A 17,587-nucleotide genomic window follows, 5' to 3' on the forward strand; every position below is an offset into this window, starting at 1 on the left:
AGTAATTTAAAAATTGTGGCTTGTCTTCTTTTAATTTCAATAGGTTTGCTTGTTCTGATTTTTATTTCATTCATTGATTACTTGAAATTTGAAAGTACCTTCATGATGTCATGAAAATATTATATTATTTTATGTGGATGCTTCACTTGCACATACAGTATTTGGGGGGTGTGATACTGTAAACCAGCTCTTAGTCTGTGTTTTGAAATGATACAGCTGTGCGCTCAGAGTCTTAAAGCAGTTTTACACATTTTTCATAGTCAGTCTTCCCAATCACTGTAATGTTGTCAGAATAAACATTTATGCTGCTTTTACAAGTGACTGTGTAGACATCTCTGCAGAGAGGGTAGATTCAAATGACTGAGAACCATGTAGTGGCTGCTTCAGAACTTACTACCTGTCTCCTGGAGTCATGCAGCTAAACAGTTGTGTTTGAACAGTCTGGAAACACTGGCTGACATCTTGGCTAACAAACCACATGTTATTGGTAGGGTCTGAGGAGAAGCAGTGGGAGTCCTTACACAAATTTCCCTGTCTTCTTGTACTCACACTGTTGCGTACGAGAGTACACTCAGAAGTATTAGTTTTTAAGCCTCTATCACATAGTTCCTGGACATTGGAGTCCATTTAGAGAATATCTCCAAGTAAGAAAAAAACGTTATTATTCAGAAACTATCAGGTCTTCTAAACATTTGAAAACTTGTACTTTTGTCATGTGAATGGTATGGTAAGTAATATCTTAAGCCCACAATAAGGTAAACAGCGGGAATGTTCACTGCTCTTGTGGTAACACCACAAGACTCAGAAGTGAATTTTTTAGGCAAACCCATACCCACTTTAACTATATACGAAAGAGAGCTCATCCATCTAACATGCATATTTCATTCAACATATTTGACAAGATAGCAGTTCTACCATGTGCTTTTTTTGGACTCAAAGTATTTTAAAGTACTTTTACTGATTATTGGTTTCACTGATTATTGGTACGTTCCTTTTAGGGTTCTGTTTTGCACACATGGAAAAGTGTGTAGTGATATTTTTGTATAAATTGTTTTTGTAATACTGAATGTGTTATTTGTTAGCAGATATTACATACAAGAGAGCGTGATGCCTTTTATTGAAGCAACTTCGATGTCAGCATGTGCATGTTTTCATAAGGCAAAAATGTTTCTGTCTACAGCCTAATCGTATAAAAGCACATAGTTGACTACAGCATAAAGGAGAGTTCGTGTAACTACAGAATGCTGCAAAGTCTGATCATATTCTCTGATGCCAAGACACCCCGTTCTTGCTTGGTATATTGGGAGTAGCACTGCAGTTGTTGCTTTTGCAGCATTTAGTAGTACCCATATCATTCAATGTTATAATTGAACATGTATTCTTCACCATAGAGTACTACTTAAAATTTCACAGGTTCTCTTTTTGTCAGAGTTATTTGTTATACAAAGAACAAAACTCAGAACTTTAAAAATTGATGTCTAGATTAGCCCTCCTCTTTTTATGTCTCCCCCCACCCCTTTTGTTTTTTGTTAATCTGTAGGTTTTCCCCAATCACAATTGATGGGATGACAAGCCTTGTGGGGATGAATATTCCTGGCCATACTGGGACTGGATGGTGCATCTTTGTCTACAATTTATCACCCGACTCAGATGAAAGTGTGCTGTGGCAGCTGTTCGGCCCCTTTGGAGCAGTCAACAATGTCAAGGTGATCCGTGATTTCAACACCAACAAGTGCAAGGGATTTGGCTTTGTCACCATGACCAACTACGATGAAGCCGCCATGGCAATTGCCAGCCTTAATGGATATCGCTTAGGAGACAGAGTATTGCAAGTTTCCTTTAAAACCAACAAAACCCATAAATCCTGAATTTCATATCCTTAATAATAATTATTATAAATATATATATATATATATAAATATATATACGAACAAAAAAAAAACTCTTCAAGGCTTATACTCAACCATGGACTTTTATAAGCCAGTGTTGCCTAAGTATTAAAACATTGGATATCCTGTGAACAGGAAGGGATTTTATAATGCTTAGAAGAAGAAGAAAACCTTTGATGCATTGAATGTTCTTTCATAGCTGTCGTTGTTGAATATAATATACATAGATAACAATGTGCAGGGATTTTTACCCGGCCAGCTAGTTTTACTACCTTCCTTGAAGGTGGGTCTTTTTAAGATGACCATTCACTCATTTGAAAAAAAAAATAAGAAAAACCTAAAACCATTTTTACAAACCAATGGGATTAGCAGATTTTGCTCTTTTTTTCCAAAATGTTTGATCCAATCAGATTGGTAAACCCCCAGCATAAATTAAAGAGGAACAATAAAAATTGCAAAACAAAAAGCATAATTTTGCAACTTTTTTTATTTTTCCTTTTTTCTTTTGTATCATGTGAACTAAACAGTTTTCTGTTAGGGATAGGGTAAAAGGGGGGATACCTGATGACATAACAGTTTAAATAACATTAACAATGTTGCCAAAGAGGTGGTCTCTTTGCTGAAAATGGGTTTCAAGAAAAATCTATTTTTATAAAATATAAAGAATTTTTACAAGAGAATCTGGATTTGAGAAAAAAATATTTTGACTGGCTAATTTAGGGGAAATTGACAACTTTGTCATGTTCATACTGCACTGGTAACTTTTTAGAGATCAAGATGTGTGTTTTAAACTGGATTAAGTAGATTGTTTTTTGAAGGATGGGCTACAAACAGATGATCTTCGTATCTTTTCATAGCATGTAATTAAAATATTAAATACAGAATGGGAGAGTGTTCTTCCCAGGCACACAGTTACCCACAGTCAAAACCCAAAAGCAAGGAGATGAGTTGCAGGATGGTTTTTCTTTAAGTCATCAGTATGGGATATCAGCAGAACAAAAGTTTTGAAAAAAAAATTAATTTTAATCAAAAACTTCCTTTGTTCGAGCAGTAGGTGCTACAAAATTATTTACATATCTTAGTATCATAGTTCAATGTAATGTGTTTAGAGGGGGGAAAGTACATTTGCTTTAAATTGGTTAAGAATTTTCAGATTCACTTTTCTAGCCCATACTGATATAAATTGGGCTGTGTTGGCACATTTGAAACACTCTTTATGTTGCTTGAAACACTTATTTATTTAATTGCTGATGTGACGCATATGCCAAATCCAATATTGCTAGTTTGGCTAGTCTACTTATTTGTTTACTTAAACTATGGGAAGAAGCATATTATTGTGTCATTTTGTTGTGTGTGTATGTGTATATATAATATAAATATATATATATATATAAAGTTATTTTTTTCTTTTGATTAACTTATTCTAAGTTGTAACACTTTGCTAGTTTTGTTTGTATATGTCTCAAAATGTTTTCTTATGATACTTAAGTGGCAAGAGGTATCAAGGTAACTTGTGTAGAGAAATATTGTTTGAGATATTGTCATGTTTGTTGTGAATATTTTTTTCTTACTGCACAGTAGAAAAAACAACAACTGGGTCTTTATTTTAATGTAATTCAGATTGGGGGAAACAGAGCTAAGGGAACAAAATGACTGAGGGAGTGCTCTCTCACGTCCAGTGCACTGATCCTTTTCGTATGTCTGTGCTTTGTATGGTTATATATTTAAAACAAAACAAAAAGGTCATGCTCTTCCCTGAGTACTAGAAACAGTTACTCGCTATGCATAATCTAGTTGATAGTTAAATTTGCTATTGCTTTTCTTGTCTTGTTATATAAAATCTTTTCAATACCAGTTTAGTCTTAATGGTAATAAAACGTTATGGTTCTTTATAACTTGTGCTTATTTTGTGCATTTTTTCCATGCTATTATACCCACTAACTGCATGTAAAACAAGTACTTTTTTTCCACATTGAAGAGACAAATTTTTTAGTAGACCAGTATCTAAAAGCAAAGGCTACATGTTAAATTTTATCTGTTCCTTTACATTTAAAAAATATTTTAGTTTCAAAACAAAAAGAAAATACCCTCATTCAGCGTTTGGGGAAAACCTTTCTACGTCATCTGCTGTGAATGAGCGCAGTTTAGTTTGCTGGGAAAGTTTTGATGCAGTTTCTAAGCATTAGTGGAGAAGACATTTCAGAAGCTTTTCTCTACAATGTGTTTTCCTATCTGAAATAAAAATAAAAAATCTTTCTTAGGACCAGGCAGTTGTATATTTTAGTTACAATGTATTTACTTCATGTTTAACTTGCTAGTTTAGATCATTTCTGAGGGAAAGTATTGTAAATGTTTTTTTCATAACCTTGTTGTGTTTGAATTATTTGTATTTAAATTGTCCAGACAATAAATGAAAGTGTGTAGAATGGCTATGGACTTGCCATATTTTTAAATGTGTTCAGGTGTCTTCATAACCACAGCTACATTATGTAGCTAAATATTTGTTAACCCTGCTTTTCTGGTACTATTGCTCGAGTTCTGGTGCTGGAGACCAGCCCTCGCACCATCACCATGCATGCAGCAGAGCTACATTTTTCATATCCCCGTCCATATAGCTACTCCTGAATAGGAAGAGAAAGCTGTGTTGACTGAGCCCGCTGGCTGAGCACACAATCGCCACTACAGTGGGGAAGCAATAAACATGCCAATACGTTTATGAGAACTGAGCTATCAAGTCCTAGATGACTGGGCAGAGCTTTCATAGCAGTCTTCCTATCCTGCCATGAGAGTCTAACTTTCTTGACAGAGATGGTCTATACTGCTGCTGGATAATAGAAGAAGAGGATTTTCCTCCCCACCGGCTACAAGGGCCTGGCTTCAAGGCCCTTAAACTGGCAGGAATAAGTTGGCAGTGCTGCTGTGTGGCTCTGTTCTTAGAAGCAAATATTTCCTTTTGTAAACTGCCTTGGGATGCCTTATGAAAAGTGATATTAAAAGTCTAACAATAAATAAAAAATATGGACTGTAACTCCTAGAAAAGACCCAGCAGTTAAATTCTGTATTTCAGACCTAGTTCGTGCCAACTTGAGGAAGGGAGACAAGATATAAGGCAATGGTAGAAAAAGTGAGGGGAGTCTCACAGAGAACACAGCAGCTGAGTCCTCTTGCTACTGTGAACCTGAAACCATTTATAGTGGTCTAGTTCTGCACATTGAGGCTTCCTTGCTGGTCTGGCTGGTCTTCCTCTTTTGGCCACAACTGGGTTATGACGAACAGGCTGAGTGCCTTCCTGAGATGTCCAGATTCAGAACCTGCTCTGGGCTGGTCCTAACAAGACTTATAATACTGTCAATTTTATGAATTCAGGATATAGTAAACTCAGGGTTTGGAGTGGCATTTGAGAACTTGATTGCATGATCAATAGTTCTGGAATAACAATCCCATAAATGACTTTAGTTTCTGTACTTAAACATTCAAGTGGGCAAATCTAAAACGTTTTGAATGAAATAAGAGCTCCTAGGCTTAGATTTTTGACTCTGCCTTGGATCCCTGGCTGGTTAAGTGATCATGCACATAATAGGCTTGTAATGTCTGATATCCAGAGGTTGATAAAGTGCAGAATATTCTAGAAAATCACAGTGGAATTCAGACTAAGTTTGTTGCGACTGAACACCATTAAAATAAATAATACAAGTTAGTCGTAACTAATTTAAGTCCCATCAACTTCAGTGGGACAGTCATGTCTCTTCGTCTGGATCCTGCCAATCCAATGGAATCGGCAAGCCAGCATCTGAAACACCATGGATTTCCTCATTTGTGTAATCATTGCAGACGTGGTCTTAGCATAACAATCTCATTATAACCTCTGTATTCTTAACTGTGTAAACAAGCAATAAAACATTTGAAATAAATTAAAGTACTAACATATTTTAAACTACCAGTTTGTTAGCTGACAGCACATACTGAATCACTGAGTCATTGTATGTCTTGTAAAAGCTTGACCCTGGGGAGAAAGGGCGGGGGTCATTTAGTGCAATCCATTATGCATCTTTGCAGCAACAACCTCAGTATTGCTCCTAGTGGGCAGAGATCATCAGACACTGAAACTTCACTACATCAGTTTGTGGGCTATACAGCAATAGTCCCTGCTGAATTATGACCATCCAAGTTTTAATTTTGCCTAGGTTTCCCCACAATCGCCATGTATATCTCTGTAACAAGTAGCACAGTATTTTGAAATTTGTTTGGGGTTTTAATAGATCCCCCCCGCCCCGCACTTTATTTACAGCCAGGACAATTTCTGCTTCCGAAGATTTATCAAGAATCTCATTAAATACAAATATTCACTCTCTGTTTATGTTTTCTTAAGGTTCTCTTGCTAATTAAAAATATGTACCTCATAAAACTGCAACACTGCACTTCATGACCAAGCTTTGGAAAAATGTATCAGTTTGTTGCACAATGGCATGCAGTTATCCAGGACTTTTGCTAATAATAAACTTCCTTTTTGCAAGAGATTAAATTACCATTGTGGTGAGAATATTTGTTTTCATACTGTGGAATAAAGCTTCCCCTCAATCCCAGCATATAGCCTTAAATAGATCTGAGTATTGGTTATTATGTTGTGAGAGGAAAGGAAAAGAAATAACTTGCTCTCCCTTTACTGTATATATCGGTGTCAAGCAAGTTAGTGGAAGCATGTGCCACATAAGTTGGTTCCTGGGGAGCGTGCGTTCCTGGCACAAGCTGCAGGTTACAGCTATTTCATGACATCTGAAGCTGCGAATGTTCGGTTCCCTCTGCTGCCCAACATTCACATGGCATGTAACTGAGATTTGAAGTTGGGTGGTGGAGGGAATCATACATTGGCAACCTGACATTGGCAGCTTCAGATTTCGTGAAATCGCCGCAACTTGCGGCTCACACCAGAAGCATGCACTCCCCAGGAACCTCTGGTTCCCACCAACTCACTTGCCACCTTTATGTGTGAAGCTGCCCTATCTGTGTATGTACGTCTAATGAAATATTGTTTATGTCTCTGTGGAGAGAGGGCCCATATTGCAGGGACCATAGGACAATGTGGTGTACATGGAATGCTTTGTATATGTGCTCCATGGTATAGCTCTTAGTAGAAGCAAAAACATCAGAAGTGAAGAGTTGCAGTGTTGTCCCCAGATATAGTTCAAATTCACTTCTATGGAAGAAATAAAGGGATGCCTTCCAGGATGCCAATGGAATTAACTGTAACTTCCCCTGATAGTGGCTTGGTTTCTCTCACTGTTTCCCAAATTGCAGCCTTCTCCCATAGAACTCTGTGTGGACTTCTGAAAATGGAATCATCCTCTCTCTGCATGTCCCCACCCTGAATTCTTTTTCTTGGTGTTATGCTAGAATGTAATAGATCCCTAACAATTAGCTTTATATAAAGTAAGCATGCTTATCCATATTCTATACAATAAGTAACTGCTCTAACAAATGGGTAGAACATTTTGGAGTGCAGTTATTTAACAAGAAGTGTAATTTGTGTAATATTACAGTTTATACGTCTTGAGTTTCTGCAAAAGCATTCATTGGTAACTTGAAACAAGTTTCTGCCCTTCCAGAATCTTGTCCAATGTGGAACCATAAGAAAAGGATGGCTGACATTAGAAAAATGACTCAAAGTAGTCTATTTAAATTATTGAAATTGATGTTAGGCAATGAAATTTGACATTACTATTGAAATTGACATTAGGCAATGTCTTTTCATTCCAATGGGACTATTCTGAGTAATTTTCCTCATCCCGGAGGTTTTACACACAGGCCTTTTACTTTGAAGCTCCTACAGAATGGAGTGGGCCAGTCCACATATTAGCTGCATTTACCCTGAAGTTGTTGCGGGCTATCAGGGACCAGTACAGACAGGACTCTGTTTTTCCCTGAATTTAGACGCTCATTCTGGCTTAACCCAAAGAATGTTAGGCTTTTTTAAAAACCTCTAGTTTTAGCAGCTTTTGAGGGGGAAATCCGAGGTTTCTGTTATGCCCCACTGCTTCTCCCTTGATGTATGCAGTGGACATGCCAGTAATTTGGTGTTTTACAAAACTCGAGAAGTTTACATAGGCTTTATATATCCAGAATGGATGTAAACTGAGCCTTTTTGTCTGAGCTGATTCCATTCCTCTGCAGTTTTCTTCATGACAGAGAGAAAGCTTTGATTTCTGCTTTTAAACTTCCTTGCCTCTTAAATTGTCTAGGGTGTCTGTGTGTGTGTGGCAGGGGGACATGAGGTGATGAAGGCAGTCACTCGCAAAGGCAAAGGTTAAGCGTTCTGCTGTTTGATCCAGCTTTTGGCAACTTGTCATGACGTTCTTCCGTTCCTCCGTAGCTGTCAAACTAACTACAATTTTAAAAGCTCTCTCGCCTCATCCTACTCTCTATGATGTGATTTGTGATTGGTTGGAAGAAAAACCTGGAGCAAGCCAGTGGGAACTCACAGGAAGAAGACCTGCCAGGGATTGCGAAGAGGTGCCAACCCTATGTGAACTGTCCATTTAATGCCCTGAACTAAGCATCTTATGAATCTGCTGCGAAGCAGACTCTCTCTTCAGATACCCATGAAGGCAAGTGTGAATAACTCCCTGTAGGCTTTTTTTAAAAAAAACTTCACTGTGAAAATTTGCTTTCCTTTGCCACTTCCTATCTTAGCTCATTACCAATCCAGAAAGAAGTCACGCCCTCTTTCATGAGTTAAGAGCTACATTTGGAGATTCCCTTTGGTGAGAGACACTGCCAGAACTTTGAAAATCCAATATGTCTGATCCAATGTGATCAAGATTATCCCAATCTCTACACTTGTTGACTCCTTCAGATATATATCTGTAAGGCTAGTCAATCAGGCATGGCTTTCCTTTACAAAAGCCATGTTGATTCTTCTTCAGTGAGAATTGTTCGATATGTAAAATAATTCTAACCTTTCATAATACTCTACCAGTATTACACCAACATGATGTACTTGGCTGGATCCTATAAGATCTTGTTTTTAAAAGATTTGTTACAGTGAGAATTGGCCATCTTTGAACCCACAACCTTGAGTTTATAACCCAGAGACACAGACCAATCTCTGAAGAGAGTTCATAACTGATTGCAGTCCTGGCTCCTGCTGACCTCAGAGGCCTATACTGTAAATGGTTTCAAGTCAGGCCTAGAAGCCTGCAGGCCAAAGATATCCATTGCTGTCCACTGCTGCCTCTAGCCTCCTCTCCAATTCAGCTTGCCTACTTCCTATCTCCCCAGTCCTGTTTGACATTCATAACATCCAGCTTTCAGTCCACCTGAACAGATCTCCTAACATAGGTTCTCAGACTCTGTTCCCCAGATGATGTACCGCCACACTCCTCATATCCATCCCCAATGACCAAAGGAAGTGTGAAAAGCCCTGTACTAACCATTCACCTCATCTCAGTTTCTTACAATGCATTGTTTAACCACCCTGAACTGTCATCAACTGATGTGGACTGACTATTCAGCAACAAGCACCACACTCTGGATTTCACCTTTGCTGGATCTCCACTGGGACTTGATCCTGATGCAGCCTACAGCTAAGTATTGACATCTTCCCTGGGCAAGGAGCCTAAATTTAGTAGTGATACATAGTTATGTTAGTAGCATATTAGTTTCACTGCTGAGTGATCTCTTAATGTTATCTCTAGATTCACATTGTTGATGATTTTAACTTGTCAGCTGCTTCATTCTTTGTCAACTGTATTTGATACAATTCTTTAGCTGCCCTATGAAGAAAAAAAAATTGTTTGGTGGGCAACAACTTCTGCAGTAAAGAGTGATATGAAGAAATTGATTCCTGTACAATTTTCCATCTTCATCCAGTGTTCTTTGTATATCTTTGTCAACTAATAGCCCCTTTACCTCTCTGGTTAGTTTTCTATTTCTGACATACTTAGCAATATGTATTATTAATGTTGGTAGCAATATGCCTTGCCATTTCTGGGTTTGCTGGAATTCATGCTCTTAAAAAAAATAATTCGGATAAGACTATGTACAAGAATGTAACATTAAAACATTCCATGATTATATGTACTAAACATAACCTGAAGTCCTTACTGCACTGATGCACTGTTGTTGTGGAAGATAGCTGCTCTCCTAGGTGTACAGGCTGATTGATAGATGCCAGATTTTTCCTTGCGCAGTAGCCTGTTATGCTGTGTGATGGCATATCTTGAAGGGAATTCTTGCTGGACTGCAGATAATGTATACTGAATATTGATCTCTACCATAAGATCTTATCTTTTAAATAAGATAAAAGAGATTTACCAAGTGCCATTAGCCAAAATTACTCTAGGCACGTCCTTGGGAGGATATGTTTCTAACAACTGGTTACAAAAAAGATTAGATAAAAGTATGATCTTAATATAGTTTCCTTGTTTATCCTTTCTCTAAAACATTCAGTGTTTGTTATGATTAAAAACTATACTATTGGTTAGCTAAACCACCATTTGGCTTGGTAATATGGCATTGCTTTTAGCCATGCATATTGATAGCCTCCAAATATTTCCAAGCACATTTAAGTTCTGTACAAAGACAGAATTTCTCTCGTCTCTCAATTCTGATTTCTTTCAAAGCTCTCTAGAATATGGACACTTGTGGAAAACACAAGCACTCTGAAGTCTCCATTATACTATGTATAATTGAATAGTGATTAATTTCCTTAGCAACCTTCTTCATAGCAACATCTGGAGAAACTAATGCTCAGGCCCAAAATATGACTCATATTTACAAGTGAATTTCAATTTTACAATAGTTATTTTTCAGTCTTGAAGTCATAACTGCATCTATTTACTCATTAATCAAAATACTCAGATTTTGGGCTGTATACACTCTTCAATACCATAAGCAAGAATTAGTTTTATCAAACAATACAATTCTGATTTTAAGTCTTGGTATGAAGCACTTAATTAATTTTGTAGGATAAGGAATCTGTCGCAAATATACAGCACTTCACCCACTCATCACCATCTGCTTTGAAGAATTAAATGTACAACTCACAAATGAAATCCTACAGAGCTGGTGCAAAAAGGTCTTTGCTTGAATTTAAACAAGGCTGTGGAAACCAGCAAACACATTGTAAAAGATCATGAAAACAACAACAAATGTGTCCATCTGTGAGTCATTCTTCCATATATTGGTTCTGTTTCAATAACACTTTCACTTGATGGCTGATTTTTCATATTCAGAATTATTTTCAGCATCTGAATATGCTGTCATATTTTGGCCAAGGCTTTCATCAGTATTTTCAAATATTCCGAATTAAGCCTATGATTGACCAACAATGTAAACCAAGGGTTAAGAAATTAATGAGGCAGTTGTGATTTTTGCCATTAAAACATACAGTGAATTAAATAAATTGTAAACTGGAACAGGCATGAAAGGACAGCAGAAGAATTATGTCAAATCTTTATTTTAAGATTTGATTTCTCTGTTTTTGAAAATTTGGCAGACATGAATATTATAACAACTAATTTCAACAATGGTGGGAAAGGTTTATGGCAAGGAGATGAGTTGCAAAAATAATTCCAATAAGTCAATAAGAATTCTCAAGACACAGTTTGTGAAGGGCGGGCTGGTAATATGAAAGGTTATATAATCTGGTTAGTTATACAAAATATTACGTCGTTGGGAAATATATTTTGAGAAGCTATTTTAATGACCATTACTTGTCTTTCAAAAGGCAATCTTCAATAAGTAGCTTGTTCTGCTTTTGCTTGGTTCTGTTGTAACAGCTGTAAAATGAAAGGCCTACTTAAGGCTCAGTTGGTGTAGGTGTGCATGATCACATCTTGTACAGCTGAATGTTACACAAACACTCAAGATATATGATATCTGTTAAAGCTAGTGACTAACATCCTGACTCAATTTACTAAAGGCATGTAATTTAGGCATGTTTTTTTAATTTCAATGGGACTTTCTCAACTAAATTTAAGACAGTACACAAGACAAGAAGAAAGTTGGTAAGCTGGGAACTGGAGGCTCACAACAATCATATACTCCCAGCAGGTATGTCACGTGAAGCCACCAATTCCCACACCTCCTTACCAAGATTCTCCCGACTTCTGCTTTTCTGTAACCAAGATTTGAAGTTCGGTAACATGGTGCAGTAACCAGTAATTGGTGGCATTGCGAAACATGTCCACTGGGAGCACATGCTCACCAGGAACCTCTAGTTCCCAGCTTAGCATGTTTTGGACAGTCATCCAGACCTGCCCATAGTTGGGATGTCTACTAGTGAGTCTTGTTGGATTTGCCAGCATCATTTTGTGAATCATGATATAAAGGGAAGAACATTAACAATAAGTGTATCAACCATGTTAGGTAATGTACAGTGAGGACCATATCATTTCAAAGTGCCAGTCTTATAACAAAGGAACATTCACAGGAGATTCAAACAGCAAACCTGTCCGCTGGGATGTTATCCAACTCCACATGGAAACACTTTCCCATTTATGTTTATTACAGGGTTTGCAATCCTCATGCCTTTGCATACGCCTTGCATGAAATAACCTTTTGCTTCTTCCATCCAAATTCTGTATCCATTTCTTCCTCCTTTCCTGATTAACTTGCTGCACTGCACTGGTGGATTCATTGCCCACCAATGTAGTATGACAAGACAAAGTGTTGACACAGTTGCTTCAGCAATGGGGAAACATTGTCTCTTCCTACCCTAACTGCTGCCTCCAAATGACCAAAAACAGTTCTGCTCCCATTTACAGTCAGAGGCACTTTTACCCCTGGACTTTGGGGCCAAAGTCCAGGGCCTTCACAGCCCCTGGTGGCCCCCAAATCCTCTTGTCTTTCCTGGGTGGTGTGGTTGCCCTAATTTGGGGGGGGCCTCTAAAGGTCTTTAGCTCCAGGCTCCATAATTACCTAGGTGCTCCTCTGTTTACAGTGATCTGTGAAAGGCTACCAAGAAGGGAGGTGCTGATATTGGCTGAGTTCTTCATCTTTGGCTCCTCCCTTTCCATCACTTCTTTATTACATGAAATACCAGCACTAAATGCATCAAATGATGCATTTCCAAAGCTTATAGTGTGGGAGAAGGAATAGTGTGGGAGAAGGAAGGAGGTGGCCAAAAGATCTAAAAGATGCATTAATCCTTTAGAAAGAATACCAGCCTTGTCCCTGGCTTAAGTAACAATTTAGCTGCGGATTTGCCCGGTCAAATTGGGTAATTTGCTAATCGTCTAGATTTGCTCCTAGAAAAATAGAAAATAATCATCTACCCCCCGAGGTGCTTGTGTGGATGAATTAAAGAGGCTTATACAGCACTTGAAATGCTAAAATGCTTTAACAGTACAATCAAGACATGCCTTTTAAAATGTTTAAATTAGATGCTTGTTCTGAAATGGGAAGGGATGGCCCTTCAGGTTTCAGCTGAGTACAATTTTTTTGCTGGAGCTATTGCTGTTTTTTCATTCTTCCATGCTTGATGCACAGCAGCTGGAATCTACTGTAGACTACAGTTTGTGCTATCTAGTCTCTCCCTCTAACTAGACTGGACAGATGAAAGGGACTGCAGATGAGTGATGGGCAGCAATAGTGATACTGAATTTTGCAATGGGTTCCTGAGATTGAATTATGGTATGAATTTAAAAAGAAAACTTTTGTTTTCCGACGACAATTTTGGAGGTCATATTCTGTGGGTGAATGGCACTTTGAATCAGAACAGCAATTCCTGTATTCCACAATTCAGGAGGCCAATTTCTGTGCCAATTGCTGCCAGTCCAGATGAACTAGCAGAATTAGTGCAGATGGCATGGCTCAGAATGCCAAAACAATGTCATTCAAAATCTCCCCAATGTGAAGTACCTGTTCATTGAGCTGCTTTCTGTTGCACTTCCTGGTTCAGCACTTCTCTTGCTGTGGGGGATGATGTCTGGAAGCATTCCAGGATATAAATATTGATAAAGCTGCATGGCTGCATCAAGTTTCATCTCTGCGAAATGAATGGGGAAATCACTATGTGACCTTTTCACATTGAACTGGGACAAGTTGATACGTGTTAACCACTACACCCGTTCGATACCATCGACCATGGTATCCTTCTGGGTCGCCTGGCGGAGTTGGGGATAGGGAGCACTGCTCTGCAGTGGTTCTGCACCTATCTCTTGGGCAGATCCCTGATGGTGGAGCTTGGTGACAGTTGCTGTTCTCAAGAGAGCTGTTATATGGAGTCCCTCAGGGTTCCATTCTGTCACCAATGCTTTTCAATATTTACATGAAACCGCTGAGTGAGGTCATCAGGAGATTTGGTGCTGGGTGTTATCAGTATGCTGATGACACCCAAATCTACTTCTCTCTTTCATCTGCTTCATCAGGAAATGGCGTTCATTCCCTAAATCAGTTTCTCAACCACTGGTCCCTGGACCGCTGCCGGTCCGCAAAGCGTTGAGTGCCGGTCCCTGACTGGGAGTCAGCTTCCCCCCCCCCACCCAACAACTGCAATCAAGGCACTCACTTTCTCAATTTTGCACATGGCACAGAAAAGGAAGAGGAGGAGTATGCTTCCACCTTGTCTCTCCGTGCTGCTGAGATCTTCCTACAGCTATCTTATTCCCTGTCTTTACAGCTTCAAACTGTATGCGGTGCAGGGGCATAGAGGAAAAGGTATGGCAGTGGGCGCCACTTGAAGGGCTGCTGGTTCTTGCATGCTCATTGTTTGCAGCCAAAGGCTAATTGATTGAAACCCAGCTGCCTAGTGTGGCCAAGGCGCCTTGAGAGGGAACGCTGTTTCCCTCTTGCATCGGTGGGGCATTGTGGTCCCCCGGCCCCCTGTAACCCCCTGGTCTGCACTGCTGGTGGAAGACGGTGGTCCCTTTTGTGACCTTGCCAGGGGGTGGAATCTCTGGCCGGGATCATGCCGTGGTGAGGGCTAAGTGGCAGAGGGAGGGAAGAGGGCCGCCTTGGCTCAGGCTTTGCAGAAAGGGAGTGCAGGTGGACCTTCCTCAGGGGAGGGGGAGCAAGCACACGTACCAAGGAGGGCTAAGTGGCAGAGGGAGGCAGCATGGTGCGGGGGAGAGGCAAGATACCATTTTGTGTGTTCATGCAAAAGGGGTCATTGAAAGAATGGCACTGGAATAAAGTGATCCTGGGGATTTGATGCCCAGCGCGGTTCGTGTCCGATCCCAACTGATTTAAAACCAGCTGCCTGTTGCGGCCAAGGCACCTTGAGAGGAAACGCTCTTTTCCTCTTGCATTGATGGGGCATTGTGGTCCCTTAGCCCCTATAACCCCGTGGTCTCCACCACCGGTGGAAGACGGCGGTACCCTTTATGACCTTACCGGGTGGAGGAGGACAGCCTCTGGCCGGGATCATGCCACGGTGAGAGCTAAGTGGTGGAGGGAGGAAGGAGGGCTGCCTTGGCTTGCTTTGCAGCTACGCGCGGTCAGCATGTGGGACCACGTGAGCTGCATGGCCCCAAAGGCAGGCTGGTGTGATTGGCGCATGCAGGGGAGTTGGGAGGGGGGCGCAGAGGCACGCGCTGTGAGAGAGGTTGGGGGAACACCTGCTACACTCTGGTGCACAAGCACAGCAGCGGCAGCTCTTGGACACAGGCAACCTTCCAAGCACGGTCTGGTGCACCATTGCCTTCACCCACCCTGAACAGTGCCTCTTCTCCCCAGCAAGGAAGACTAAGCATCCACCACTATAGCACCCCATGCCCATCTCAGAATCGCCCCCTTCCCTTTAATGCCAGGACCCCACCACTCTTCTTCACATTTTATTTCACCATTTTAAAAAACCAATTCCCAGCGCCTGCCACGTAACCGTTTTTAAGGAGTTTTGGAGGAGCTGTGTGGGTTTCATTAGGTCCACCTCACAAAGTGCACATCTAAGAGCAGGATCCAGATCAAGCCAGGTGATTGTGACCAAGCAGCATTGACACAAATGAGAGATGACTAAATTAATTTCCGTGCGTGGTCCTGACTAATGTCTTGATCCGACCCTGCGACTACACAACTCCTGCTAAAACTCCACCTCTATCAAGAGAGGGTTAAACTGTAGACTTTGGGCTCCACTGACAACTTGCCCAGCTCTCCTCTCCTCTCCTCTCCTCACCTCCTTTTTGCTTTGCTTGACATCCAGCCTGATGAAGCGTTTTGGGGAATTCAAAAGCTTGCTTGTGTGTTTTTTTCATTGGCCCCATGCAACTTTTGAATTTCTCTAATGGCCCAACATCCCCTCTCCTTTGAGTAATCACAAGCACCCCCACCCCACACATACTGGAAACATATTTGTTCACCCAGGCTTTTAGATTCAGGGGTTCTCAACCTTGGGTCCCCAGATTTTGGTGGACTTCAACTCCCATAATCCCCAGCCATAATGCCCAAATGCCATTGTGGTTGGGGGTTGTGGGAATTTAAATCCACCAACATCTGGGGACCAAAGGTTGAGAACCCCTAATATTCCATGTTTGCAAAAGATTCCCAGTTTAATTATTTTAATGCTTATATTATTTTAATTATAAACTGCCCAGAAATGCAAGTTTTGGGCAGTATAGAAGTCTGTTAAATAAATACATAAATAGATAAATAGAAAAACTTAAACTTGAAACCCCTTTACTAACTGCTGGTCCGGGAAACTGTGCATGAAGAATGTAGCGATCCCTGAAACTGCACAAAGAATTTAGCGGTCCTTGACTCCAAAAAGGTTGAGAAACACTGCAATACCTGCCTACAGGCAGTAATGGGCTGGATGAGGGATAACAAATTGAAGCTGAATCCAAGCAAGACGGAGGTGCTCATTGTAGGGGCTCGGAATCTGAGGGATGAGTTAGATCTCCCTGTGCTGGATGGGGTTACACTCCCCCAGAAGGAGCAGGTATGCAGCTTGGGGGTACTCCTGGATCCAGGCCTCACTCTGGTATCTCAGGTGGAGGCTGTGACCAGGAGTTCTTTTTATCAGCTTAGGCTGATTTGACAGCTGCGTCCATTCCTAGAGGAAGATGACCTCAGAACAGTGGTGCACCAGCTGGTAATCTCCAGGCTTGACTACTGTAATGAGCTCTACGTGGAGCTGCCTTTGTACATAGTTCGGAAACTTCAGTTAGTTCAAAATGCGGCAGCAAGGCTGGTCTCCGGGGCAACCCGGAGAGACCATATTATGCCTGTTTTGAAACAGCTGCACTGGCTGCCGATATGTTTCCAAGCAAAATACAAAGTGCTGGTTATTATTTTAAAGCCCTGAACGGCTTAGGTCCAGGTTACCTTAGAGAGCGCCTTCTTTGGTTTGATCTCCACCACATGCTAAGATCATTTGAGGAGGTCCGGCTCCAGTTGCCACCAGCTCGTCTGGTGGCGACCCAGAGGCGGACTTTCTTTGTAGCTGCTCTTGGACTGTGGAATGAGCTCCCTGCAGACATCTGTAATTTGAAGTCTTTATTGGCATTTAGGAGAGCCCTAAAGACCTACCTGTTCGGCCTGGCCTTCCAGTGCTCTTAAACTGTTTTAAAAGGTTTTTGATGTTTGTGAACTGCCCTGAGCTATTTTGTAAGGGTGGTCTAAAATCGAATAAATAAATAAATACACCCGTAGCAGTTGAGAAGGAAAGAGTGTGCTATGTGAATGTATTTATTAGTTGTATTTAAAAACTAGGGATGTGCAAAATGTTTTGACTTTGAAATGCTTTTACTCAAAATGGGCCATTT

General features: G+C 40.4%; 1 protein-coding gene across 8 annotated transcripts in view; it reads left to right on the top strand.

The window, feature by feature from the left end:
• The window catches only part of ELAVL4 (ELAV like RNA binding protein 4), a 145,635-nt gene extending 141,316 nt beyond the window's left edge, over positions 1-4,319 (top strand). For all 8 annotated transcript variants that reach the window (XM_053247149.1, XM_053247148.1, XM_053247151.1 and 5 more), the window contains one exon: positions 1,541-4,319. In XM_053247149.1, the coding sequence (XP_053103124.1) occupies positions 1,541-1,868 (328 nt within the window). In that variant the 3' untranslated portion in view covers positions 1,869-4,319. The remainder of the gene's footprint in view (positions 1-1,540) is intronic.
• Positions 4,320-17,587: the final 13,268 nt, after the last annotated feature.

Source organism: Hemicordylus capensis, chromosome 4 (assembly GCF_027244095.1).
Source record: "Hemicordylus capensis ecotype Gifberg chromosome 4, rHemCap1.1.pri, whole genome shotgun sequence".
NCBI classification, from domain to species: Eukaryota; Metazoa; Chordata; class Lepidosauria; order Squamata; family Cordylidae; genus Hemicordylus; species Hemicordylus capensis.